Raw genomic sequence first — 25,182 nt, 5'->3', positions numbered from 1 at the left:
CTTACCAAGTGTCCCACAATCACAGTAGAGGCTGGGGCATGTTTTCATTTCTTTCTCTTACGCAGAAACTGCAGTTGCTTGCTATTTTAGGGCCAAAATGTGGGTCCAGTAAATACCAACGCAGACAACAAAGCTCGGTCTGACGAGTGGACCTTGTGAGAAATACTCAGCAAGGCGAGTCCTTGGAAAAGTCGCGATTGTCGAAGGAAAAAAATACATTAATATTCAATAATAATTATTGAATTTGCCGGACGAGTTATGCAGGCATTATTAATTCAAAATAGTAAATTTTCAATGTAAAGCATTAATACTGCACACTTGCAGAATTTCACAAGGTACATGTACATTCCTTAGGAATGCGTTAATTTTTCATGTTATTTTCTCTCTTCTAAGATTTACTGGCTGCTCCAAATGTTAAAAAATGCGCACAAGGAAATTTTGACATACACCTAGTATTCAATGCAAATTTTGAAGTAATTTGATGTAGTATTTTAGAGAGCGAAAGACAGAGAGAGCGAGATGGAGAGAGGAAGAGAGGTGGCGTCACTTGAAATGTAACCCCGTTGAGGAAGATGAGCTGTCAACCTGTCAAGTTACGCAAGGGACTTCAAAGTACTCTTTTCAGTATTCGAAATACTTACCCCGCAGCTAATTCAAGGAAATCGGTAGATCAAAAGTTAACAATCAATCAGACTCATAATTAGTAATTGCGAAGAAGGAAACAAGCATTACTAACGATTTTTGGGAAAGCGTAGTGTTTAGTGGAGGTGTGATCATCATAAAGGTAAGTAGGTCTTGCACGAAACTGGAGGGAAGAATAAAAGTATTTATACAATTTTACAACTTGTAATTTTTCAACGAGATAGAAATACAGCATCGAAGATCGCTTCGCAGGTTAACCCGAAAAACGGTTCTTTTGTCTTTGGGCACATCTGGGAAATGAACTACTTTCTATGAGACTGCGAATGAGATATATAATTTCGCTGTCATGAAAGATCAAATGGGTAAACTTATATTTGATGATATATGATTGATTGGTTGATTGATTTAAACACAACATAGATTTAAACATTGTATTCTTGACTACATTACTTCGTTTATTAGTTCTTTCCATTGTTTATGAAACTATTCTGGCACAAGGTTGAAAAAAAAAGGAAAGTTGAAACTTCAAACCAGAACTTACGCATTCAACAGAAGTGAAAATAAATTGATTACTGTGATGGAAGCACACAATCTTTCTGTACGGTATATTAAGTACAAACAGCTTCTCTCACGTTCAAGTATGTCTAAAATATAAAAAAAATCACAAACGAAAGACAAGAACTGTTACATCAAGATTGAAGCGTTTCTTGTCTCAACTATGGCCTCTGCAAGAAAGCCCAGTCAGATGTCTTGGAGGCGTAGCCAGTGCCAGTTAGCCTTGGCGGCAGCTAGTCTGGCTTGACGACAATAAAACACATTTGTGAAACTATAGACTTTATGCCTGCACCAGAGAGCATAACACCAGTGGTCCGCGGATGTGCTGGCCCTATCAATAAAAGGTTTTACGATTCAGCTCTTCCTCCCAAAGGACCACGGGATTTTTTTCTCTCTCTTCTCTTGAATTTTTCAGATTACAAAATTCTTTGAGCCAAGCACAGATACCTTCTTCTCTTCTGCTTCACGAAAAGACACACACACCCTTTCTCTCTCTCATTCCTGTTTTTCTTTGCCAGGCACGAAACCAGATAGTTAAGCAAGATCAGGGCTTATCAAGTGAGGGAGGGGGTAGTGAAAGACAGAGTAAGGAAGTATCGGTGTGAATCGCCGGGATGGTTCGTTCAGAATCCAAGGATCTGGTTTCTGGCTGGTTCGAGTGGAAAGTTCAGCCTAGCTTAGGAACGGCTAGCGACTAACCGAATTATGAACGGGTACGGAGACGGAGGAATGAGTATTAGTAACAGAAGCCGAGGAAGGAGGCTGGAGGAGTGTGGTTTGAGAAACAGTAGAAGAGGTCCAAAGGAGGGTTGATTCTGAAAACAGGAAGAAAGGACCCAAAAGAGGAGAAGTGGTGGTGAGCGCGTCTAACAAAAGATCGATGAAGAGAGTAGAATGTAGAAGGATGAAGAATGTAGTATAAACTATAGAGGAATGTCTAGTACAGCAGTTCTTAGAGACTGATGAGGCGCTCACAGTGCAAATAGGAGCGAGAGAAATGAAAGGTGCAGGTGTAGGTGTAGAAAGGTTATAATGTAGACTTCACTTGACACTGACAATGACAATGACAATGACAATGACAATGACAATGACAATGACAATGACAATGACCAACTTTATTTATCCCAGTGGGCAATTATACTCGGGAAGTGTTCTCGTTTACAAAAATGACAACAATTGCAAGTTACAAAAGAAGGATAAGGACAAGGTTATGCACCATAGGGAACTTAAAAAATACGATCATATCTCTAAATCATTCTTAATACACACATAAATCATAACACAACCACACACACACACATGAAATTCGTCCTGAGATATAATATAAAAATAATCAAGACATGTATGTAACATGACACAAAGAGGAAGGATTTAAACACACAGAAAGAGCAGTTAAAGAAAAAGAAGAGATGCTGGGTTAAAGGGCAACACGAGTGCTCAGCGAAAATCATTGGCAATAACGCAACACATAGAGTATTGCAAAAATATATTCCGATGGTACTTTATGACGAAGACGCACGAGAAATATTATATTAATGGTTTTCTCTTAATCACACCTGGATTCGTCGAGAAAACAGGAAGTGACGAAATATTTCTAAAAAATATTCGTCTACATGAGCTAAACTAAAGGAGAAAAGATGTAATCCATGATAAAAGAAACAGACCAAGATACAATGTGCTGAATGTTCTCTTCGAAAACAGTTCATTTTGCAAGCAGCATGAGAAAGAAATAACCTTTTACATCGGTAAATATGTATTAATTTTGTTATGATGTTATAGTTTCAACTGTAAAAAAGTCATTATCAGCAGTGAGTTGTAACTATTAAAAAATGCAATTCTAGAAATGAACCATTATTAAATAAAAAAAATTACAATCATTAAATGCACATTTAAGATGTGCTTATACTTTATTTACAATAATAGAATGAAAAAAATTAACTAAGATGCGCCTACTTAATAATAAAGAATCAATTAAAATAATACAATTAGACAGCAATGACCGTGATTTTTGCCTATTAAATTTTGACCTGGAGAAGATTTACTTACCAGCCTGTCGAGTGAGTTCAGTTTGGACATTTTAAATTATTATTTTTTACTTTACTCGGAGCTTTTAAATGAAGTTCAGATCTGTAGGGTTGTATTCAAAATCAGCCGTTTCATTTTCTGGGCAGAATAAACGCTTATTGAACGCTACAACCTGAGTGACGCTTCTTCATCTGACGAGGACTTGCATACAGTTGCTGAGCATAAGTATATACAGTCAAATCTCCCTACTATGCCACCCCTCTACTATGCCACTCTCGGTATTATGCCACTTTTGCTCGGTCCCGACTATAAATTCAATGTAAAAAAAAAATTACTATGCCACCCCAGACTCTCGCTACTATGCCACTTTTTTTGTGACTGTTAAAAGACACAAGTTGTGAAATTCCGCGCAGTGCTCGATTATTATACTCTATGGTAGTGTGGGACATTGCAGTTAGGTGGATGGAACATAGCACGCACACAGGGAGGGTGGAGGCTGGCAATGTGGGGGGTGGTGGTCGCTAGCCGGGTGACAGCCACGTGACAGAGGGAAGGTGTGAGGGGGTCGACTAGCGACAGGATGCAGGTGCGCGGATGTGGTTGGGAGGGGTGGAGGATGAAGAGGTGAGGGGGAGAATGAGAGGAGACAGCTAGCGAAGCCGACGATTCTTGAGAGCTTTGGACCAGACCTGGGCAAAGGCCTCCTGTCTCTGACCGGCCCGCCCGCCAGTATATATACTATATATACAGTATTAGGTAACACTGAGTTAACTATATTAGTCCGGCCCTCTAAAACCATCCCAATGTCTCATGCGGCCCCTTGGGAAAATTAATTGCCCACCCCTGCTTTGGACTGACGGATAACTTGAACAAATAAAGCCGTTTTTACGAACCCTCTCTACTATGCCAATCTCGCTACTATGCCACTTTTGCTCGGTCCCGGTAGGTGGCATAGTAGGGAGATTTGACTGTACTCATATTTCGGGAATTATTATTTTAAAATGAACTTAACTAGATTATAAAGAAAAAATGTTGCACTCGTGTTGTCCTTTATGAGATGCAAGCAGAATGAAGAGACGAAAAGTAAAGAAGGATCTGGACGGTAAAGATCAAAGGGTTTCAATGGAAGAATGAATTAGCGAAAAGAGAAGGAGGCGAGAAAGGTACCACGGTAATAACGGATGCAGAACTTTAGTGAAAGCAGTAAATCAGCGTGGTGATAAGTAATCAGAAATGAAAAACCATAAAAGTATAGCACAAGAGAAGGAATCTGGTGTAAGATCATAGATACTAAAGTTATGAAAATGAATGCGAGAATGCATTTTTAAGTACAAACTAGATGGAAGAAGATGTTAACTGTTCCATATAAAAAAGTAGACTAGAAAGAAAAACAACATCAATCAAAAAAAATAATAAAAGCTGGGATTGTTGCTGAAAGAAGTGTGTGTGTGTGCGTGCGCGAGCGTGCGCGCTAACATTTTTTTAAACTGGGCATTCAATTTCCCTTATTGCTTCTTAGGACTGAATGCTTTAAGTACTTAACCATTTTTTTAAAAAAAAGTCACAGCTATCCAGGGGAAAAAATTCATGTAACAAACAAAGCTTTCAGAGTTGTCTCCCATCTACAAATGCGATTGGATTGTCCCGTATTTTCTACAAATTTCAAACTTTATCGTGTGTACACCGCACTTTCAAATCTCGATAGTTTTGACGGTATTGATAATGATATGAACTCTAGTCATCCCGACTCAATCCTTTCACCAAGATGTATAAATGTGTAGAGTATATCATACAGGAAATAGAAGAGACTATTGTAGTACGAGCAGGAACGGACAGGAGCAAATGTTACGTTTTACATGTTGGATTACAAGACAATGTATTATCGGCAGACTGAAGAAGACTAGCAGAGAATGAAAAACGTGAAACTGAGAATAAAAAGGAGAATCAGAGACACTAACTCGACCGTTTTGAAAGCAAAGGAGGGGAAGAGGTTGTTTTGTTTTTTGTTTGTTTGTCATTGTTTGGTATGAGAGAGAGAGAGATTGTGCTTTTGCATGTGGGTGTGTGCTTGTGTGTATGTGCATGTGTGCAGGTGCATGTTGATTTATTTTTTATGGTTTTTTTTTTTTCTTCGTTCTTTTATACATAAAACTTTTGTAGAGAGAACTATACTCGAAAGCAGTCTAGGGGGAATAACTCCTGAAGACTTACATCAACACATTCCTGGGTCTTCTCCCATGACAGAACACTGTACTTCAACTTGTCTTTTTATGCGAAATGTTTTGGGGTTGTTTTTTTTTTTTTTTTTTTTTTCTTTTTTTAATGCGTGTGTGCTCTTGACAGTGTTGAGAGTATAATAACGATGAAAGAAGTTTATTAATTAATATTGATAAAATAATTAAATGTTGGTATTCATTTGCATTCTTCCTAGTTCCATCCTTTCCCATACCTCTAGTCTGTATCTCCCTGCCTATCATTCTTTCTACCTATGTATTTATATATCCCTTATTTCCCTTTCTTCTTTCTTTCCTTCCTTTCATTTATTTCTATCTTTCTTCCTATGTTTATTTTTCGAAAAGGATTGGGGTTTGTTTTTTGTTTTTTTCAAATCCACAAATGAGATGATCCCATGGTAGGTCACAATCTTGACCCGGCGGCTACAACTCAGAAGAGTGATGGGGGCTTCTGGCCATCACCTCGTAGTCGCCGCTTGTGTCTGGCGCATGTGTGGAGGGAGGTTCTCCGGGGCCACAAATACTGTCGAAGTCGAACACCGTTGAATCGATTGACGACCCTTCGTCTTCATCTTCCTCGGTGCGTCGAGCATGCGCAGTGACTACTACTTCTAGTTCCGGGTCATCATCGAGGTCGTCAAGCTGTGGTGTTTCATCGTACAGAACAACCTGGACCGCTTCAGAGGCCCTGTGGGAGGTCATAGCAGGATGCGGGGCGCTATTTAGGCTTTCCTCCCTTGTGTCGGATATTGTGCTACGCAGATCACCTGATGTGTAAAAGTATAGTTTTGAGTTTAACCACTTTTTGAGAACTACCCCTCCAAAGAAACTCTCGTTTAACTTTGAGAGGTTATTCATAAGAACAAGCATAATTATATATAAATGGAATGAAAGAAAAATGCTATCGAATGATAATTTCCTAATAATAATTCGCTTGATAATAAACTATTAAATGGCACATTAAATGTCTCATGGAAGCTACTGCGGTGACTAGTGTTATCTACATATATCACGTTGAGCAGTTCACTCTTTTCATCAAGAAATCGGTACATAGGCTTTCGTTTACCACTACTGAAATAGTAGTTACTTCTCTTTGATCACAACAGGAGCGACTTGAGCAAAGAGTTAAAGAAAAAGCTATGGACAGCTGAGATAAAAACAGAGGTCGCGGCAGACCCAGATAGCGCTCAAATATTTTATAAATATTTGGTCGAGAACCCTTTGTAAACGTTTATAAAATGTTTAAATGCTATTAGGGGAATTCTTACTTCCTGGACTTGCAAGGATGCTGTTGGCCGCGGATGCAGGTGGCCTTGCAGGCTGTACGTACATGCTGGATGAGCCATGAACGTCATTGGATTGTGACGGAGCGGTGACAGAACCCTCCGTGGTGCCCCGCCCTGCACGGTGACAGAATGGCGGGTTCTGGACTGAGGGGCTTGGCGCCTCTCGACGAGGGTTTTGACAGACATCGGACCTCGGAGGTCGGTGGGACACGTCGTATTTTCCAAACCCACTAAGGCTGCGTTTTCTACAAGTCAATGAAACCAACACGATGATGATGATTTTCATGATGACGATAATGCATTATTCAGATCCCAGTTTTGTAGGGTTTTTATTTAAAGGTACATGATGTTAACAATACTGTTATTTCTGCTGTGTGCTGCTGCTGCTGCTGCTGCTGCTGCTGCTATTAACGCTTCACGGACACTAAACACAACTCAGTTTGTGAGACTAAGCCCCTGAATACACATGCCTACACGGGGAAGTGGCGACAACGCTGCATGTAAAGCAATAAATTATGCACATAGTAATTCAAAACTTAATTATCAATTCACGTTTCTAAGACACCCTCTCAAAAGTACAATAGGGCGTTCTAATATGTCACAAAGCTTACATGTACAGTCTGCCCACTTGCTGCTGACAAAAGCGCAAGACAGCACACCTGTGCATGAAGAAGCAGCCGCCCAGCACGAGACAAACACAGATGAGGGTACCTGTCACTGACAGGCCAGTGATGACAGTGGTCCAGTCCACGGCATTGTCTGAAACCCAACGATGACATGATGGAAGGAGAAAACTTTAAGCTTGTAAAGTCAGTAACATTACAAAGCAGTTAAAGGAGATTCATTCTCGGCAAAGGAACATACTTCAAAAGGAAACATTCTCCCAAAACTATATTAACTTCTCCTTGTGAGACATCAATGTAGATTATTTATGGTGGTGAACTTAAGCTATGCAACTAATATCAAGTCTTCTTGCATCCGACAAATCAACAAACAAACAAAAAGTCAAGAAAGGCAGAGAGAAAAACTCCTCGGTGGAAAGGTTTTTAATCTTGTGTGTGTGAGAGAGAGAGAGGGAGAGAAATGATGGAAGAACCTTGAGGGTATTAAAAGCAGGATAACCCAGTCTCTCACCTGTCACTGTCGCTGCTGATGTACTCATAGGCTTTTCCTCGACGTCGAAATTGCACTTTATACTGATAGGGTCATCATTTATCGCTGTCAAGGTATAAAAATGATTTTGTCAGGTAAGCACAACTCTCCTCCCTCTCTGTTTCTGTCTCTCTCTCCCTCTCCCTTTCTTTCCTGTCTACATCTATTTTTCTGTTTTGTCTCCATCTTTCTCTCTTCTTTCTTTTATTCTCTTTTTTTTTTTCTTTCTTTGCCCTCATTTTTTTCTCGCTATTTCCCTCTAACTTTATCACGAACGTGTTGAATAAGATTATTTCTTTTCATTCTACCGTCCTGTTCTCTCTGTCTATCTTTCCTTCGTTTTGTTTTGTTTTTTCTTTCGTTGACTTGCCTGGTCTGTCCTTTTATTCACTAAAAAATACGTTGGATAATTTTTTTTTTCATTCTTATGTCTTGGTTTTTGTTTTTGGGTGGGTTTTTTTTGGTTTTTTGGGGGGTTTTTTTTTTTTTTTTTTGTTTTTTTTTTTTTTTGTCTTTTTTCTTTCTTTCACTTGCCCGCTTTGTTCTCTCATTCAGCATATTACCCCACCCTACATAAAAAAATGTTCGATGACATTTGAATTTAATTTGAATAATAGGATAGGCTTAATAAAATTGCACATTTGAGAAACATTATTAAAGTAGAAAGAAGCCACAATTTTCATATCCTCAAAGGGATTTCTTCTCTCTTTCGTTTACACATCCTACATCTTGCATAGTTTTTCAAAACGGGAAAAATGGTTGGTAATGGTCTAGAGTATGCTTGTATGCCATTGCTTACACTGAAACTGCAGCCACAAGAAATCGTCCTCCCATATGGAGGCAGCAAGCTCAATGTGCACCTCCAATGGCGCCCTCATTTTTTTCAGCTGTCTCCCCGATACAGTCGTCACGAGTCCTGGGCGACAGCTGCACTTATCAAGGTATAAACAAGCATGTGAGGTCACATGCAAGATATGTTAACAGGTCAATCACAAGATAGTACCACTTCCAAGAGATGTTAAGATATTCAAAAGTTCATGATAAAGGTAATTAACATGTGATAATAAAAAAACGACATTCGTCATTCTTTCGCTTAGCATAGTGATATCGTTGATCAGGAAGATGAATTTTATTTTTAAAATATGTTGGGGTGGGTGTGGGTGTGGGTGTGTGTGTGATGGCGGTCGTCGTAGAGATCGTCATGGTGATGATCCAGTTGTGATCGTCGTCATGATTGTCATCGTCATAACATATGTGAATGCAACGAATATGAACTGTGCTGCTCGTGCAGGGCAGTGGGAATTAGAATAAGGGTTTTCACATGTAAAGATTTAATGCAGTCATCTTGCACCTGAAGATGGACTGCTGCTTCTGGTCGAGCACAGTGACTTTGGTACAACCCCTGGTGCCCACCAGTCGCAGGTACACCACTTGCACCGCTAGCTCGGACTCGCCCTGGTCATCTTCCCGAGACAGCCCCATGTGCAGATTCCACGACCCAGTTACCAAGCAACGGTATCTGTCAAAAGAGGTTAAAGATCAAAGTTACAAAAGCTTTAGTGGATGAGTCTCACAAGAGTGCAGAAAAAAAATTATCGTCGAGATCCTCTTCAGCGTCGCTGTTGTCATGATCGGAACCCACATCCGGACTGACACTAAGAGAACTCGAGCATCTCTTCGCAACAATGACCTCTTGACCTCGGAGCAATGTATCATGACACACTACATGATCTCACATTTTTGTATAACATTCAGATCCTGAAGCTGCTGCTTGTACAACTGTTGCCCTCCCCAATACCCAATCTTGTCTGACACACTCTATTCCAACATCCTTCTCATGCAGCGATGGATGCAGTGCTGTCTGTCTACACCTGACCTCATTCTCCGTGACAGGAAGTCCTGCATCGTTCCATTATCGTCGCTAGAAGACGATTCGTTGGCTGCTGGACTCGACAGGAGGCGCTGCAATCGCTGGGTGTTCGCCGAGCTCTCCGTCAGGCGGTGGTTGCCATAGCGTCCCGGGTAGAAAATGTGAATATCTGAGCCAGTGGCGGCGGACTTATTTTTTACAGGATCCAGCAGCAAAGACCCTGCAACATGCACAAGGCTGCCACCATGGCATCATTCACAAAGATATTTAATATTAATTACATAACTCATTATCTTTCACGCACAAGTGGGTTACTCTCTGTGATACGTGCTTAGGTGTGAGACAGAAATATTTTTTCCACAATTATGAAATTTTTGTGTGATAGACACGTGCTACTTACTGTTGATACATTCATAGGCTACGGCAGAGTAGGGTGTGTAGCCCTCAGAGCTGTCACAAGGACCGTCGTTGGCCCTCTCCGACCGAAAAAGGCAATGACCTTTACCCTGACATGAGTCGTGGAGGAGGTCAAGGTCGCTGATTGGTGGAGGCTGAGGTCAAAATAATAACATGATCGATCCTTTCCCACATTCACCTCCAAACCTTTTTTTTCTCTCCATCCCTATTTCCCATCCCCTTTAGGGCAATGGCTAGGTGTAAAAAAAAATCACCCACAGGTGCTAGCTTATGCTCCTTACTTCAAAGAAATATATATTTATTTATACAGATTTGCCAGCCATTTTCTTTCTTTCTCGCTTGTGCCTACATCCCCAAGCTGTCACTGTAACTCCCAAACTGTATGAAGTACAACTCGCCTGCAAGCAGTCCGTTCCGTTTTCATATTTGCAGCAGTTGTCCACCTCCTTACCCTCGCCGCAAAGGTCACTTGTACCCGCCAGACAGAAAGGTTGCTGTTCCGAAGACTTGAAGCCGTGGATGGCGTCCTTCACCTTGACGACACCGTCGGGTTCACAGTTCAGCAGGTGCGTGCCGCACTGGGAGTCGCGAGGACAGGCTTTGCTCATCAGCAGCTTGTCCAGAGACACGTCTGTTGGAATAAGTACGGTAACGGGGGTAAAAAAACCGGCAAATACAGACGCACTGTAGTATGGAACAAGTTAAAAGTCTACCAGACTGTAATTTTTTAATTTTTTTTTTAATTTTTTTTTTTATTGATCATGGAAGATAGATTTTCTTAATTCTCAGTGAATAGCCAACAGGAATTACCGCTGACACACCCATTGAGCATAAGTATGATTCCCATCTCTGCCACTGGCTGTAGCTATGGCAACGTACACATGCAGATTCCTGGTGTCATTATTTTGAAACTGTCTGTGACCTGTATCTCGAGAATCAAGAGGAGGTGGTTGCGAGGTATTTACTCCATGTAACAGAAATTATCTGGTGCTATACTGTTATATCCAAAGCTCAATGCAGTATTCAGAAGAACATTTTGGTTATCGCCGGGATAATTTGTAAGAAATATTGGAAACAGATGACATTATGTGTTGCATATACATACAAGGTGTTTAGCAGGGTTACATTTTATGCACTACTCACATTTTTGTATAGATACTCACGAAGCGGACTTGTTCTAATGCTGGAATGATTACATTACATGGAGAAAGAGTACAAAATTTTAAAAAATATAATTAAAAAAATTATTTTAGTAAAGAAAATAATAATATAATTATAAGCAACTATCCTCAAACTAAATGAATCGTTTGATAAAATATTAGTAGTTCCAAAAGTCACCGGTTTAAAATGAATGGTTCATTGGGATACTCAACTGCCTGTTGTTGTTGTTTTTTCTTTTTGTTGTTTTTTTGTGCTTTGTTCTTTCACAATACCCATGGCTAAAATAAAACGATGTCTAACAGCGTCACTGCATTCTGAGACCGTTGTTTGATGATAGCCGAGTGGTTAGAGGACTGGGGTCCGAACCTGGAGAAGTACATTGATAAGAAGACCAACATTTCGTACGTGCAACTACTGCATCCTGAAAGGTTCATTACCTGACAGAGCTGGCCGTGTCCAGAATGATGCTGCCCAGGAGACCATTAGCAGATATCCTGAGATTGTAACCATTTCCCTTCTTAAGTCACTTCCGTAGACGACGAAGATCCAAAAGAGAATCATCAACGATGATCACAACAATAAGCGAGAACCTAGCCTCGGAAGTGCTTGAGCCTATGCCGAGGGACCTGATGCATCGTGAGGTCTGATGAGTCGAACTGTCTCAGCTGCCCTTTGACCCCAAACTAATGATGCATGAAAAAAACTGTCTCGTAGAATCAAAACAAGAAGTACAATACCAGCGATGATGACTGGCAACTAACACTTCTTTGTGTGGTCAATACGAGATGCTCATTTTTTCATAGTAACCATGCAGTCGACAACCGTGATACTGCTTCTGATGCTGGACAGCCGCCGCTGATGAGGAAGACAGGAAATACATTCACGGAAGTGGCTTAGACACTTCTAAAGGAGATTAAGAGCCGAAATACTTACTTTGAAGGTATGTGTGTGTATTGAGAGTTAAGAGGCTGCCAGGCCAGTGTCGTGCGACATGACTGTAACAAGGAGATTTGCTACGAGTTCAACCAGGTCACTGACAGCCTCTGCCCAGCAGGTGGAAAATTGAGGTTTGACTCGCATATCTTCCAGTTCTTGTCCGCGGCACCTGTTTCCTCTTACGAGATGCGACGTGATGAGTATGATAATGAGAGCGCACGCGCATGCTCGTGAGACGATGTATGCAATCGATGAAACGAATAAACAAAAAAAGCAAAATAAATAAAACTAAGGAAATAAACAAAAGAACGAGTAGTTATCTATGTGATAACTTATATATGACATGAAATAATTTAATAATTTTTTTTAAAAGCAATACTGTTCCCAATTTGAAGGCGCGCGCGCACACACACGTCGGTTGGATACCGTTGTGTATCAGAAAATATTCCTCCAGTTCAGCTGTGAAATGGATACCTCACTCCTTAAAGGTGGAGAACCTAGGGAGGTGAGGGAGAAGAGATGGGTAGAGCCGTGACAAATAACTTCCAAACGACCGTGACGTCACGAGACTACCAAAATGAACGCGCGTGCGCAACGGATCTGACGTAACGTGCATACGCGCACAGCACGCATAAGACCCTCCTATGGTAAATATAAACAGTTTCTGTCATCATCTGTGAAACTGGTGAGCTTTCACACGCACCAAGTGTTCCTTCTAAGCACGACATCTTTTTCCGAACTACGACGTCACCGCCACCCTGCTCTGACCCTGAGCGTGCTGACCCTGTCTGTAATTACTTTGTGCGTGAGTGGGTGTGTTTGTGAGCGTCTGTTACATGTGAGTATGGTTGTTGATAATTTAGTGTATGTATGATTTATATAAAGCGCTGACAGCAAATCTTTGGAAAGGCTACGTAAATAATAATAATTATTATTAATAAAAATTATTATTATCATTATTTGCACTTTACTGAAAGTAGTATCAGCAATACTCTGAGCAGTATTAAAAGTACACAGGTAAGATGTGCATGCGTGCACGTAAACTGTGAATGGAGAAGCTGTGCAACGATGTGTGTAAACTGTAAACAGACGAGCTGCGCAATGTGCGTGAATTGCGAAAGCTGCGCATGAGTGTTGGGTAAACATGTTGTTGGTGTCTTAGCACGTGCGGTAATGTAGACTTGGCACGTGTAGTGTGCGTGTGACTTCTTCCCATCGTCTGTCACGAGCGTAAAACTGTCAGGTGCTGAGTAACCCAGGTGGGCGATGGGAGAGACCGAGAGCAGTCGAGCGTGACGAGCGCCCATGTGCGCCTTTCATCTCTCCTCTGCTCGTCGTGTCTTCATCCGTGTTCCGAGGGGTGAATGAGTACTGTCCAAAGCACTCCGTGACTTTGTGTTTTGACAAGTTCTGACTCGCATCTTTGTCATTAAACGATACGTGGAACGTTTATGTTGCTTTTAAATAACCAGCTGGGAAATAATTCATGAAGCCCTATGATGATCAACTGGTGAACTGAGCTGGTCAACTGGTAGAAAAATTAGTCAAGATTGGAGCTTGGATGATGGCTGCAAGCTCCGAGGACCAGCATAACCGTTGGTCAACTGGAACCAGGTGTAAATGACTAAACTGAAGGCTCTGGCTATTGGCTAGAACATCAAATCTTCAGGCGCACCACGGGGTAAGTGTGGCCAAGGGCTTTCATAACCGAGCACATGAGGTGACTGTGGCAAACTTGTTTACACTCGGAATTTAACAATTTTTTAAACATGAAAATCACATAGTCATAAATAAGCACTTGGTTAAGTATAGCTTCTTTGCTATCAGAGGTAGCCTGTAAATTTGTTGGGTTTGCAACAGTCGTGCAAGACAATGCGAGATTGTTCTGCTGTAGTGAAGAGAGAGAACGAAAAAAACCAAACCAGCTTTTAGACGGAACGATGCAAAAGCAAAAAAATAAGACAGAAAGTTGGACAGACAAATATATACTTGAGAAAGAGGGAGGTAAAGAGAAAGGGGGAACAGGGAGAGGAGGGCTTGGGGGTCGTAAAAAAAGACGGAAAGACTGAGAGAAGCAGGAAAAGAGAGAAAAATAATATGTAGTCATAGGGAGTCAGGCACTAGCTGAATCATTTTCCTGTCTTGTATATGCATCCACACCTCATTTACACACACACACAGACACACTACAACACAAAACAAAATAATAGAATGAGAGAGTTTGAGGGAGAGACTGGAAGTATCTCTATATATCTTTCTTTTTAAAACGCATGAGAGCTGGGCAAGTTTAAGACATGGGCGGCTGTCACACTGATGGCCAGCAGGCAAATCCTTGTAGACGTTTATAGCACGAGGACTTGATGTGTCTGGTGTGACACACATATGTACAAAGACCAAACTAAAAACATAATTTGAAATGAGGGTTTCTGCTTAGCGAAGCTCTTAAGTGAGTTAATCCCCAAAAGAGATCAATACACTTTCAGATTATTTCGTGACGTCACGTTTGTACACAGAAACAATTGATCGATGATCTCAGCTCTCCCATTGGTTGGCACTATTCTGACGTCTGTGTTGTTGACCTCTCTCTCTCTCTGCTTGTAGCTGTGTATCTAGAGAACGGAGGAGGAGGGAGTATTCATCTCAATGTTGAGAAGCAGTACCTTGCGCTAAGCCTTGCCCAAACCTAAAACTGACACTCGGCTAGCCTTGTTAGCGGCGTTTCAAACAATTATAGCAATTACATCCTTTCTTATATGATGAGTAAGATAAACACCGGAGACACGCAAGTGATGGGACTTTACTGTACAGGTGTATATATACATAGCAACTCCGGGTCTGTGCCAACCTGCATAAGTGGTTGCGAGCGTGTGTGTGTGTGTCCGTTTGTGCGTGTTTTTAAAAAGAGAAAAAAATATATATCGTGATCTCATCTGACACTAGATGTCCGGGAGGCCGTAGCTGTGTCTGTCCACAGTGTTGGGATAAACGATGAAGTGTGTGGCAGTAGCCCGTGACATGTCACGTTTTTTTTCTCTCTCTCTCTCACTCTCCCTATCGCCTGCTTATCTACACACATACACACTTTGTACACGTAGCTATGTTGCGTCTGAGAGAAGGATCAACGTTCGAATTCTGTGCCAGAAAAACGGCTTTTGTATCGGTGTCAAATGTTCAGGGAGATAAGCTGAATGGGGTTTTGCCATCGGTGTTCATTGCAGGTGTATTTACAAAAATGTTCAGTTACATACAAAACAAACACACATGAAAATATCAAAGTCACAATAACATTGAATTCTCATACAACTCATTTGATGACATCGGGCTATTCTTTTCTGGCTACACCTAAACACAGGTGACATTTTTAAAAAGTTTATTATAGTTTATTATAGTTGCTTTTTTCAGTAATTTTCTTATTTTAGAATCGAGTCAGTTAGCTTGAATGCTTTCCTTCACCTTGCTGAAAGCGATATCTTCAACCTCCACGAAATGTGTAGGGTCAGCAATAAAATGTTTCACTGTGGACACTCCTTGTTGACTTGAAAGACACGTAGGATATTCATCCATCTTGTCTCGGGCAGTGGCATCTTTTATCTCGCAACCTCCAGATGACATATGTCCTAAAACATGGAGCAAAGGACTACTGTCCACTTCTAAGCTCATTGCTACCAAAGATTTGTCAGAGCAGCCGATTCATCCCATAATATCTGGACGCAGTTTCTTTCAGCAAATGTGTTCTTGATAACATTTCTACTAAGCTGATATGCTGACTTCGTGTGGTCCTTTGCTTATTATTATTATTTTTTTTTTTTTTAAGGGGGTTATAACCAGCACCCGAGAGCCAGACCCACAAACAAAACTTTAGAGGATGTGAAATGCACGCTGTTATGTTTCCCACCCTCTTATTGAGATCCAGTGCCGCAAACATTAAACTCTTGTCACCAGTTAGTCATCCAGCCATGTGTCCCTTGACTGGTATCTGTCAATGGCGGCGACTGACGGAATTGAATGTCACCAGTACTGTAGGACCGATATACAGGACCAGAAGCTTTGCCTATCTACAACTACTTGTTCACTGGGAAACACAACCCTCCCTACCTCCAGGGTTTCTTTCAGATTAACGCTCTTCACATTGGAATACCTCCCACCTCCTTACTCCGAGTGTTCTTTTATCTCGCGGATCTGAGTGGCAAGGTCCAGCCAGGATGTGTTAGTTATGAGGACAGGTGATAGGGAAGAACACAGGTAAACGATGTAAATAACAAAATTACTTTCCTCCCCCTCCCCATACCTGTCCAGGGACATCGACAAGGAAAGCTCGCCGTAGGGTTGGTGCGCAGGACACACTTTGTCACACCTCTTGGCACAACCAGGACAGAGGGCCTTTGTCATGCCTGCTGGCCTCACCTGTTCGTGACAGAGGGTCGTCGTCATGCCTACCGGTCTAACCTTCTCTTAACAGAGGATTTTTACCGATTTTTCTCCATATTTTTTAGCAGGACCTCAAGAACCGTAATGCTGAAGTAGTCGTGTGTCAGGGTTTGAAGACCTTGCAGGACTTTTCCACGTGGGTTGTCAACTGACTGAAGAGAAAGGTAGACGTGCAGTGTCGTACATGCCGGCCCTGTGGTGAATGGACCTGAAGTTGTCACACCATCCCATCATTCTACTGACTGATGATACCGCCACTGAAGGGTTGTGAGTAAACATGTCTGTTTTTTTGGTTGAGTTTTTGATTAGAGTTTTTCAGGGTTCCCCCATTATTGTTTTTTCTTTTATCTTTTGCTTTTTAGGTTTTATTTTCGTTAATCATTGTTTTCGGGAGCTCCACCCAACTGTCAAATATTTCGCAATAAAACAGAAGCGAGCTTTAGATGAGGCTGATTATGTTTTCCGCCTCGGGATGATGATTAACATACACGAGGGCGCATCTATCCATATTTCTGTCTGGACGTGTGATCAATATCAGGATGTAACCTGAATACAGGTGGGAGCCATTGTCCTCAAGTGCTCTGAAGGGGTAGAAAGTCAAGGTGTCGTTTGATGCAGCCGCTGCTACTACTCAGAAGTCAGTTTACTTAAATAATGATGATTATAAAGTCTTTATTGCAACATATCCTTCTTGTTCATAATGTGGTCAATGCCCTGATGTCGTCTGTGTTCGCAATGTAATCAAGGACCCAATGTCTGCTTTGTTCAAGATGGCTGCCGTGCTCGTGTTTGCTGTCCTGGTGTTGTTCACACCAACAGGTAGGTGTTGATTGCTTGATGTCTGTCACTCGACAGATTGTTATTCCTTGTTACTGCTCGGGGAGCATAGGGCCGCAACAGATTGTACCAACCCAGAAATTATTTAATATGTTATTTTTACTCCCTTTCTCTCTCTCTCTAGCGCCCACCTCTCTGCTCTGATGGCGTGCGTGGGTGCCCACCCTGTGTTTGTCTGTCCTTGTATACGTACATTCATATTTCATTTGATTTTGATTTTTTTTCCCCCGTGTGATCTTGTAAAGATGATGTGTCATTGTAATGGTGAGTGTATGTGGTATGTGTCTGAACTCTACACATCCTTTGTTCCCTGCCTCCTAACCGCTGTGTTATTTAGCGGAATTTATGATCGTACTGCTGCGCCATTGTCTTCGTAATATTTCCGAAAAAAAATAATTAAAAGACATCAGCAAAGCTGATTTTGTTGAGTAAAGCGCTAGCAACAGTTTTTAAGCAGATCAGGCCTGAGCTGGACTCTGGTAAACATGTAAATATTCTTTATTATTTCGCGTCCTTCCTCTCCCGGACTTTGTCAATCGCTTACTCCTATCCTGATCGCTTGTTATTTTGTTTTTGTCACAAGTTACTTGGGTGTGTCACAATCACCATATAGACATGTCCTGTCTGAGTGTATGTGTGTGTGCACGCATATGTATATATGTAAGTATGTGTGTGAGCGAGAGCGAGAGAAAGATTGGGTGTCAATGAGTATTTTTCCTAAAAGTCTTTTATCTAAAATACTATTCTCAATTACTTCTTGTATGTAATTCGTTTGCATTTTCACTTACTTATCACGAAAAGAGAGAAAGGCTTCCATCTAAGGGTGCAACTAAAGAGTAGAATGATGTGCTGTAAATACGTATTGTTCAGAAATTTTGACCGAGTTCTAGAAATAATTGCAAAGTAATTTATTTTGTGAGTAGTTATTTTAAATGTTCAAACTTTAACTCAGTCACTTGACATTGTTTGTAATGATACTTTCTACCTGCTGCTTTCTTGAAGACAAGGAGAATAACCATCTGTTAATCGTAGGTCAACTTAAAAGTTCACTGCACCAAAAATTAAAATATATTTTAGAACTGTCATGCAAACTAGCAGTTGATAAGTAAATATGTACTATGTAACACTACTTTGATAACATTTGTCTTGACAAAGAAAATGAATTATTTCATGAGGTACCTAAGCTATGCTTGTCTTTCTAGATGATGGTTGTATTTAAAATTTGAATGAGATGATATTGCATTATAATTTTACAAGAGTTTAATTTGGATTCACGTTAAGTCTTTAGGTTCAGTGAATAAGCACTCCACCAGTTCAGGTCAGGGGTTCACTCAGTTTTGCTGGAACAGTTGCAGACATTTACATGACCCAAGAGTCAGACAAGTGTTCCAGGATCGACCTGACCTCATGCTCCAACCATCATCTGCGTTGTCCCAATGAAGGTCCGCCCTCAGTCATCGCCTTGTCTCAGGCCAAAAATGGTTTTCGTCGTTCTGCAGTTTTCTCCTTCTGTAGTTACCAGTTCAGCTGTGCTGCTCAAAGCACCTGCTGCGTGCGCAGCTACTTCCGGTTCTGCTACGAGGACGTCTCCGACGACCACCTCATGGATCTGGCTTATGCCTGCCTGATAGAGAGCTCCTGCGAGTTCCGAGTCCCTGTCGTTCAAGCGAATTCTTCGAATTGCAGAAGTCCTGCATTCGATTCAGACCAATCGTTGATGTCCACCATCCAGTATTTCTGCATTCCAAGTGAGTCTGAATCCATTTGTAATTCTGCGATAAGTTTATAAAAAAATATGATGCAGAGTAAGGAGTCCTGTAGTCGCTGGAGGGACAGTGAATGTAAGTGAAGGGTGGAAATCCACCATCTTCTTACCCCGCCTTTACCCTGATAAATCGGGTACCAGTTTCTGCGGAGGGAGCAAGGGGAGGTTTTCATCTAACGACCCTTCTGCTCCACAGTCGAGCGCCTTTATCTCTCGACTACAGATCCTAAAGGTTATGTTTGTCACGTGGTGCAATCGGTTGCCATGGGTTTCACTCTCACAGACATGCTCATAGTCAAACAGGTTCGACAAACACTCGAATGCCCGATGCGAGCGACGAAACCAGTCGCTCAGTCGTTCCTCAGTGAAAATATTAACGAGATGTTCTTCGTCTGTAACCAGAGTCAACCATTCTAGACACTCGCATGGATTTCCAGAGTCTCTCGGAGACACAAGGCGCCTCCATCCTTGTCACCAAGTCAGATGGCAGTGAGCAGGACTCAGGCCTGTCCCGTACAACCACGTGCAACATGTGGTCACCAGTGGGGCAAAACAATACAATCTCTCTATTCCAGTATGCCTTCATTAACGGAACAAAGTAAGTGTAAACCAGACTTCACTGGACCGTGTCATTCTGAAGTCTTTGACTGACTCACTTGTAAATGTGATTGAAATAATATGTTTCCGCTAAGAAAGCAGTTGTATATACAAAAGGTCATCACAATTTCTAAATTTTATAACCTTTTCGAATTATTTTCAACCACCAGGTCTCGCAACTGGTATGTTCGGATTGAAGACTCAAAAAAGTCCGTTGTTGTGTTCAGCCCGTTTCATAACCGGACGGAGGTGTTGGCAAAGAAACGAATGTCTGGGTTGTTGACCCCTGTTACTATACACCTTAGAGTGGAGAATGCCGGGGCTCCCAGCCTGCTCTGGATAGGGTTTGAAGGTAGGTTATCAGACCCTCGACCCTTGGTCTACCCACTGACCCACAACTACTGTACAGACCATGCCCACCCTGGGTAGAACCTGATGAAGCCACCAAACATTTTAACAGTTGCAATGCCATATAAACCAGAATGTAATATAGATTAATCACAGCAGAACAAGAACTGAAATATTTCGAGAAAATAAAAAAATAATAGAAATGGAATAATGGAATTATTTCTGCATTTTATTTCCATAAAAGTAACTTAGTTCATCATTTGTGCATGTTAATGTATACGTATGTGTACGTATGTGTGTCTATATACATGACCGATCGTGTGTACGTGTGTGAGCGCTCGCATGTGTGTCTGTTTGTTTGTTTGATTGATTATTTTACAACAAATTTTACAAAATGTACAATGAATTATTTCTAACATGTTGCGTTCTGTAATTTCAGTGGAAGACTATACCAAAAGTTTTCATTTGACCTGCTCGTCCACTAGTGACAGTTCTTGTAAGAATTATTTTACACTTTTGGGCAAGATGACTAACTGATAAGTCTGAATACGACATCGGTTAAAATCTTTAAATCTGGTCTTTCTTATTATCTTGTTTATTTGATTGTTTATTTAATTTTCTTTATTAACCTGTGAGTTCGTCCTGAAGTGAGGGATTATTTCATACATCAGACCATGGTTTCCCCTCTCTTCTCTTCATGATGTTAACATCTATCTCTTGTCGAGACCGTAATTTTTTTTTTCTCCATCTCTCTCTTGTCTGTGCCACAATACCATAATTTTTCTTTTTCTTCTCTTTCTCTTTCTCTGTCTTACTTCTCCTTCTCGCTTGATTTCATTTTTATTTCTCCCTTCAAGTTCCCTGTTAATCACTTCCATTTATCATCCTATTACACTCATATTACACTCAGATTACATATATTATATATTGTCATATTACACTCGTATAGAAAAATCCTTTTTTTTTTTTTTTATTTCTTGGCTGTTATTCGAGGTTTTTCAGAATTTTTCTCCCCCTTTCGAGCACGTAGTCAGGGAAATGTTCACAAGCTCTGCTCTCATGAAATCACTTTTATCAGCGACAGGAGAAGATATGAATCCGTGGCAGAACTCATCAGCAGTCGACGGCAACATCACAGATCACAAGCCTTCGTCTGCTGACGACGGTGGCAACAGCAGCTTCCCGACTCCCGCAGCATCAGACGCACTCAGGTCCAAAGGTCTGGAACAGCACTAACGAAAATGTTAGGACTGACACAGACCTCATATTACTGGTCTGATAGTTCCTTGGTTACATAATTAATTGGAGTTAAACCATTATGCATCACTCTTTTAGGGCATAAAGAGTAAGAAGAAATACAAATGAGAAAACAGACAAACCGATAAGAACTAACGCAGACGAAAACGCAGATAGACTGGTGTAAAGTTTGTACCATTTTTTGTTTGTTTTTTTGTTTGTTTAAGACTCCCTCAGCACAATATATCTGATTGTCGGAGCTGTAGTGGGTGCCATCTTGGTGGTAGTGCTAGCTGCAGTTCTTCTCTACATCGTTTGCAGGTGAGGCCTTCACATGATGAAGATGATGATGAAGTGGTAGATGTGGCGATAGAAATAGTGATATAGTGGCTGTGGTGTGGGTGGTGGTGGCTGTTTTGGAGGAGTATGATCTGTTAATACGTAAAACAATGAAATCTTTGCAAGGTATGTAGACAAAGGTGATGTCACTGTGATGCCACCCAATATTATGATTAATACAAGGAATTTCTTATTAACTGTTAATGTCGGTGAATAGTTTTTCTGTAGTGGGCTTCATTGTTGATTGTGTGTGTGTGTAGAAGACATCAAGATAAAAGCCGAGGCAAGGCTCGATCCCGTGCGACAGTGCCTTCCAGTACTTCGCTTGACGACTACGGTTATTGCATCCCTGTCGTCTCCGGTAACACGGTGACGTCACCAACGGACAGCAGCACCGACGATGTGCTCGTGGATGGCAAAAAAATAACTCTGTCGCCACAGCAGCAGAGGATGACGTGGCAACACTCGACAATAGAAGACGGCTCAGCCTCGGATGCTGCAACACCATCATCATCATCAGCCGCAGCAATAGCAGAAGCAGCAGCAGCACCGAAGACGACGACAGAAGATGAAGCTGTTGAGGTATATGCCAACATCTTCCATAACTACGCTTTCGCAGGCGACGTGGAGTTTACTACAGACGACGACTCTTTCACGTCCGAGTTCGATGTGTGCACAAGCGACCCCAACATGTACGAAAACAATATTGTTGAAGAAAACAGCGCGGGAGACTGCAGCGAACTCGTGAAAGAAATTCTGGCGCATGACTATGAACCCATCTACCAAGAGCTGAACCTTGAGAGGGTTGACTACCAAAACACCGACAAGTTGCGTCTCCAGGAGTCCATCCGCTTCGAAGGACAGGACAGTGGATTCCTCAACCCCATCCACGATGTAAAATTTTCCTCATTTATTTCGTCACCAGGGGCATCGCACATCGCGTCTACACTTCGGGGTGAGGAGGAACCGGCTTGCCTCACCGGTTTCGCTAACACACAGCTAGACGATTCGACCGGAGCACCGAGGTGGCCCTCCAGGGAGTCTTCTTTGTACAATCTGGGCCATGCACCTTCCCCGCCCTTCACTTCACCCAGCGAATCACAGACTCCGCGGACGAAGCGCAGACACGGAGTCAGTGATGTGAAGAAAAGATTGCGGCAACTGTTCGCCAAAAAGGAGTGCTACACTCCTGGGCACCAGGTTCCCAAAGAAGTGACGAGCATCGTTGCTTGCGGGGAGGACTTGGACGGTGCCCTACGTGGTGCCCAGCCCCCGCTGACCGTATCTGCAACCGACGACCGAGACACAGTCGCGGATGATGACTACGCTGACCTGGCTCAGTATTCTACCGTTACGAAGTGCAAGGGTTTCCTTTGCGAACAGGAACCGATGGATGGGGTTCAAAGCACTTCCAGGAAGCCAGGCAGAAGGCAAAAGAAAGGCGACAGCGCAAAGCTGGGTGGAAGTGCACCGGAAATCATCAGCAAGAAGAAGAATTTACTTGATATCAAGGGAACGAAAACCGCAGGGCAACGCTAAGCATGCCTCACCCGTGAAAAGTGAGTCCAGACGGCCATTTCTAGACATCTCAAGAGCAGTGGTGTGGCCAGCAAGGGTATTCTGATACCAGGACACCAGTATCTACAGAGGAGGTGTATTATCTGAATTGCTCAGATCTTGAACTCTCTGTGAAGGATGTCAGGTAGAGTCTTGCTATTTAAGAATAACTCAAACCCCGTCGATGCCAGGTGCATGGCTTTGCGGGGAAAACGACCCCCAACCATCGACTGTTGACGGGGAGTGGGCAATGTAGGAGGACGTCCACTTCCGGTCACGTGTTCAAGTGTAGAAGACACAGACCGAAATCACGGCTTTGATGAGGGAACGTCTGACAGTTTTACTGTCCACCCACATCACCGAAATGCCTGTTTAACATGTCGAATTTTTCGGTGTTTTAGCTGGATAAAGGTGTTTCCTCTAGGTTAATACGTTTGTCCAGTGCTGACATCTTGGCGTAGGCTTCAGACAACAAAAACATGATTATCAGTCGTGAATACAGTACATACCATCGAACACCGAATCGTGTATAGCTATAAATGTAGATGATCCTATATACTACAAAATCGTCTACACTGTTTAAAGTGTTTCATACTGTACATGCATACTTATATAGCGTATATGATAAATCTGCTGTTTTCAGAACTACAGTTATATATTTTGAATTCAGCTCAGTATATTTATATATTTATTGTCTAAGGCCCTTAATATTGCCGAGTGTGTTACCTATAGCACACATCATTATATACTATATGCACCGTTAAAATTATTGCTTTCTTGCACTATATCTTTGTCTAAAAGGCTTGTTTACGTCAGTTTGTTTTCTATATAAACATGACATTATGAAACTGATTTTGCTGTGTTAAAGGCTCCAATGTTCACAGACCTGCTCGCCATATTTTACCAGTAAATTTCTCCACCGCTTTCAACACTTGTGCTATAGGTGAAGAAGCTTTTGTTGTTGCTGTTGATGTTACAGGTGATAGTAAGCGTGAAATTGATAAGGACTACATCCGAGACTCAAGAACTACACATAAATGTATTTTAAAGGTGGCCAAATCATGCAAAATAAGTACTATAGACACGATAGCCGTGCAGTTCGTTTTGTACATATCAGAAACATTCTGTTTGGTGAAATAGTTTGTAATGTTTTCTTTGCCTTGTGTGAGCGACGAGAGTTACAGTAGCTCAACGCCTTGTTTATTCATTATAAATTGCATAAATGTGATATGATATAGCTGTTGAGTGTAGCAATTCATAACAAAGAAATCCCTGAAGGGGACTGAGGTTCGTTCTTTGTGTTGTTTGGTCTGGCAAAGTTGAATTCTACATCGACTACTGCAAGCGTACCATATGAAGCACGTGTACCCTGACGTTGCTGTCAAATAAATTTATGATTAAGCTTGTTTTTAAATATTTCTCAGTTCTTTCTGAGCGCAGTCACATAAATTAAGAACTATACAGTCAAGAACAGTAATCCAACTCAATGTTTATTATTTATGTGATTATCCCGCTGACTTCAACCCACAAGGCTGTTGTGTTATCACTGGCGTACTTTCTGTCGCACGCAACGATAAACAATGTCATCCGGTTTATTTTATTTTATTTAATCCCATCGATTCATGGGCCTGGGAAAATTAGGTGGAAGGGGGAGGTGTGAAAGACCCCAATTAATGGGGCTGTCAGTGTGGACAGTCTGAGGCGTGCTGCACAATGCTGGGATGGCGGCCGGTCTTTGTTTTAAGCAATTGATGTTGATAGGTTGTTTTGTTGGAAGAACAAAGGAAAGAGTGCTGT

The 25,182-nt window shown here is 41.6% G+C and overlaps 2 protein-coding genes across 5 annotated transcripts; one reads left to right on the top strand and one right to left on the bottom strand.

Annotated features, from left to right (window-relative positions):
- Window positions 1-5,773: 5,773 nt before the first annotated feature.
- On the bottom strand, window positions 5,774-12,583 carry LOC112567301. Of its 2 annotated transcripts, none has more exons than XM_025243941.1 (10): window positions 11,780-12,583; window positions 10,580-10,812; window positions 10,165-10,315; window positions 9,771-9,984; window positions 9,246-9,413; window positions 8,694-8,821; window positions 7,877-7,960; window positions 7,354-7,501; window positions 6,725-6,987; window positions 5,774-6,223 (listed from the first exon to the last, which is right to left on the bottom strand). In XM_025243941.1, exons 1-10 carry the CDS (start codon window positions 11,901-11,903, stop codon window positions 5,880-5,882), a joined length of 1,857 nt encoding a protein of 618 aa, XP_025099726.1. In that variant the 5' UTR covers window positions 11,904-12,583; the 3' UTR covers window positions 5,774-5,879. The 2 variants fall into 2 exon arrangements, with proteins under 2 accessions (XP_025099726.1, XP_025099728.1); XM_025243943.1 differs by having other exon boundaries at window positions 7,402-7,501.
- Window positions 12,584-13,465: 882 nt separating this feature from the next.
- LOC112566244 lies at window positions 13,466-24,799 on the top strand. 3 transcript variants are annotated; one of them, XM_025242293.1, is made up of 10 exons: window positions 13,466-13,959; window positions 16,772-16,973; window positions 17,477-17,525; window positions 18,893-19,291; window positions 19,711-19,906; window positions 20,076-20,257; window positions 20,693-20,749; window positions 21,332-21,472; window positions 21,717-21,810; window positions 22,089-24,799. In XM_025242293.1, the coding sequence occupies exons 3-10, from the start codon at window positions 17,477-17,479 to the stop codon at window positions 23,365-23,367; spliced, it is 2,397 nt and encodes a 798-aa protein (XP_025098078.1). In that variant the 5' UTR covers window positions 13,466-13,959; window positions 16,772-16,973; the 3' UTR covers window positions 23,368-24,799. The 3 variants fall into 3 exon arrangements, with proteins under 3 accessions (XP_025098078.1, XP_025098077.1, XP_025098079.1); XM_025242292.1 differs by lacking the exon at window positions 13,466-13,959 and having other exon boundaries at window positions 15,660-16,973; XM_025242294.1 differs by lacking the exons at window positions 13,466-13,959; window positions 16,772-16,973 and adding an exon at window positions 17,002-17,343.
- The last annotated feature ends 383 nt before the right edge of the window (window positions 24,800-25,182 follow it).

This window comes from Pomacea canaliculata, linkage group LG6 (assembly GCF_003073045.1).
Source record: "Pomacea canaliculata isolate SZHN2017 linkage group LG6, ASM307304v1, whole genome shotgun sequence".
In the NCBI taxonomy this organism is placed as follows: Eukaryota; Metazoa; Mollusca; class Gastropoda; order Architaenioglossa; family Ampullariidae; genus Pomacea; species Pomacea canaliculata.
Note: the sequence above shows the minus strand (reverse complement) of the source record. Positions and strands in the feature narration are given on the sequence as shown.

Bases quoted from the DNA above. Each gene is read 5' to 3' on its own strand.
- LOC112567301 (XM_025243941.1), bottom strand. From the start codon at position 11,903: ATGATTCTCTTTTGGATCTTCGTCGTCTACGGAAGTGACTTAAGAAGG. The intron at 9,414-9,770 runs GTCAGGTGTAGA...CTCTTTTGACAG, and splicing joins TTCCTGTCACGGAGAATGAG to ATACCGTTGCTTGGTAACTG. The intron at 8,822-9,245 runs GTGCAAGATGAC...TGATAAGTGCAG, and splicing joins AAGCAGCAGTCCATCTTCAG to CTGTCGCCCAGGACTCGTGA.
- LOC112566244 (XM_025242293.1), top strand. From the start codon at position 17,477: ATGGCTGCCGTGCTCGTGTTTGCTGTCCTGGTGTTGTTCACACCAACA. The intron at 20,750-21,331 runs GTAAGAATTATT...CACTTTTATCAG, and splicing joins GTCCACTAGTGACAGTTCTT to CGACAGGAGAAGATATGAAT. The intron at 21,811-22,088 runs GTGAGGCCTTCA...GTGTGTGTGTAG, and splicing joins CTTCTCTACATCGTTTGCAG to AAGACATCAAGATAAAAGCC.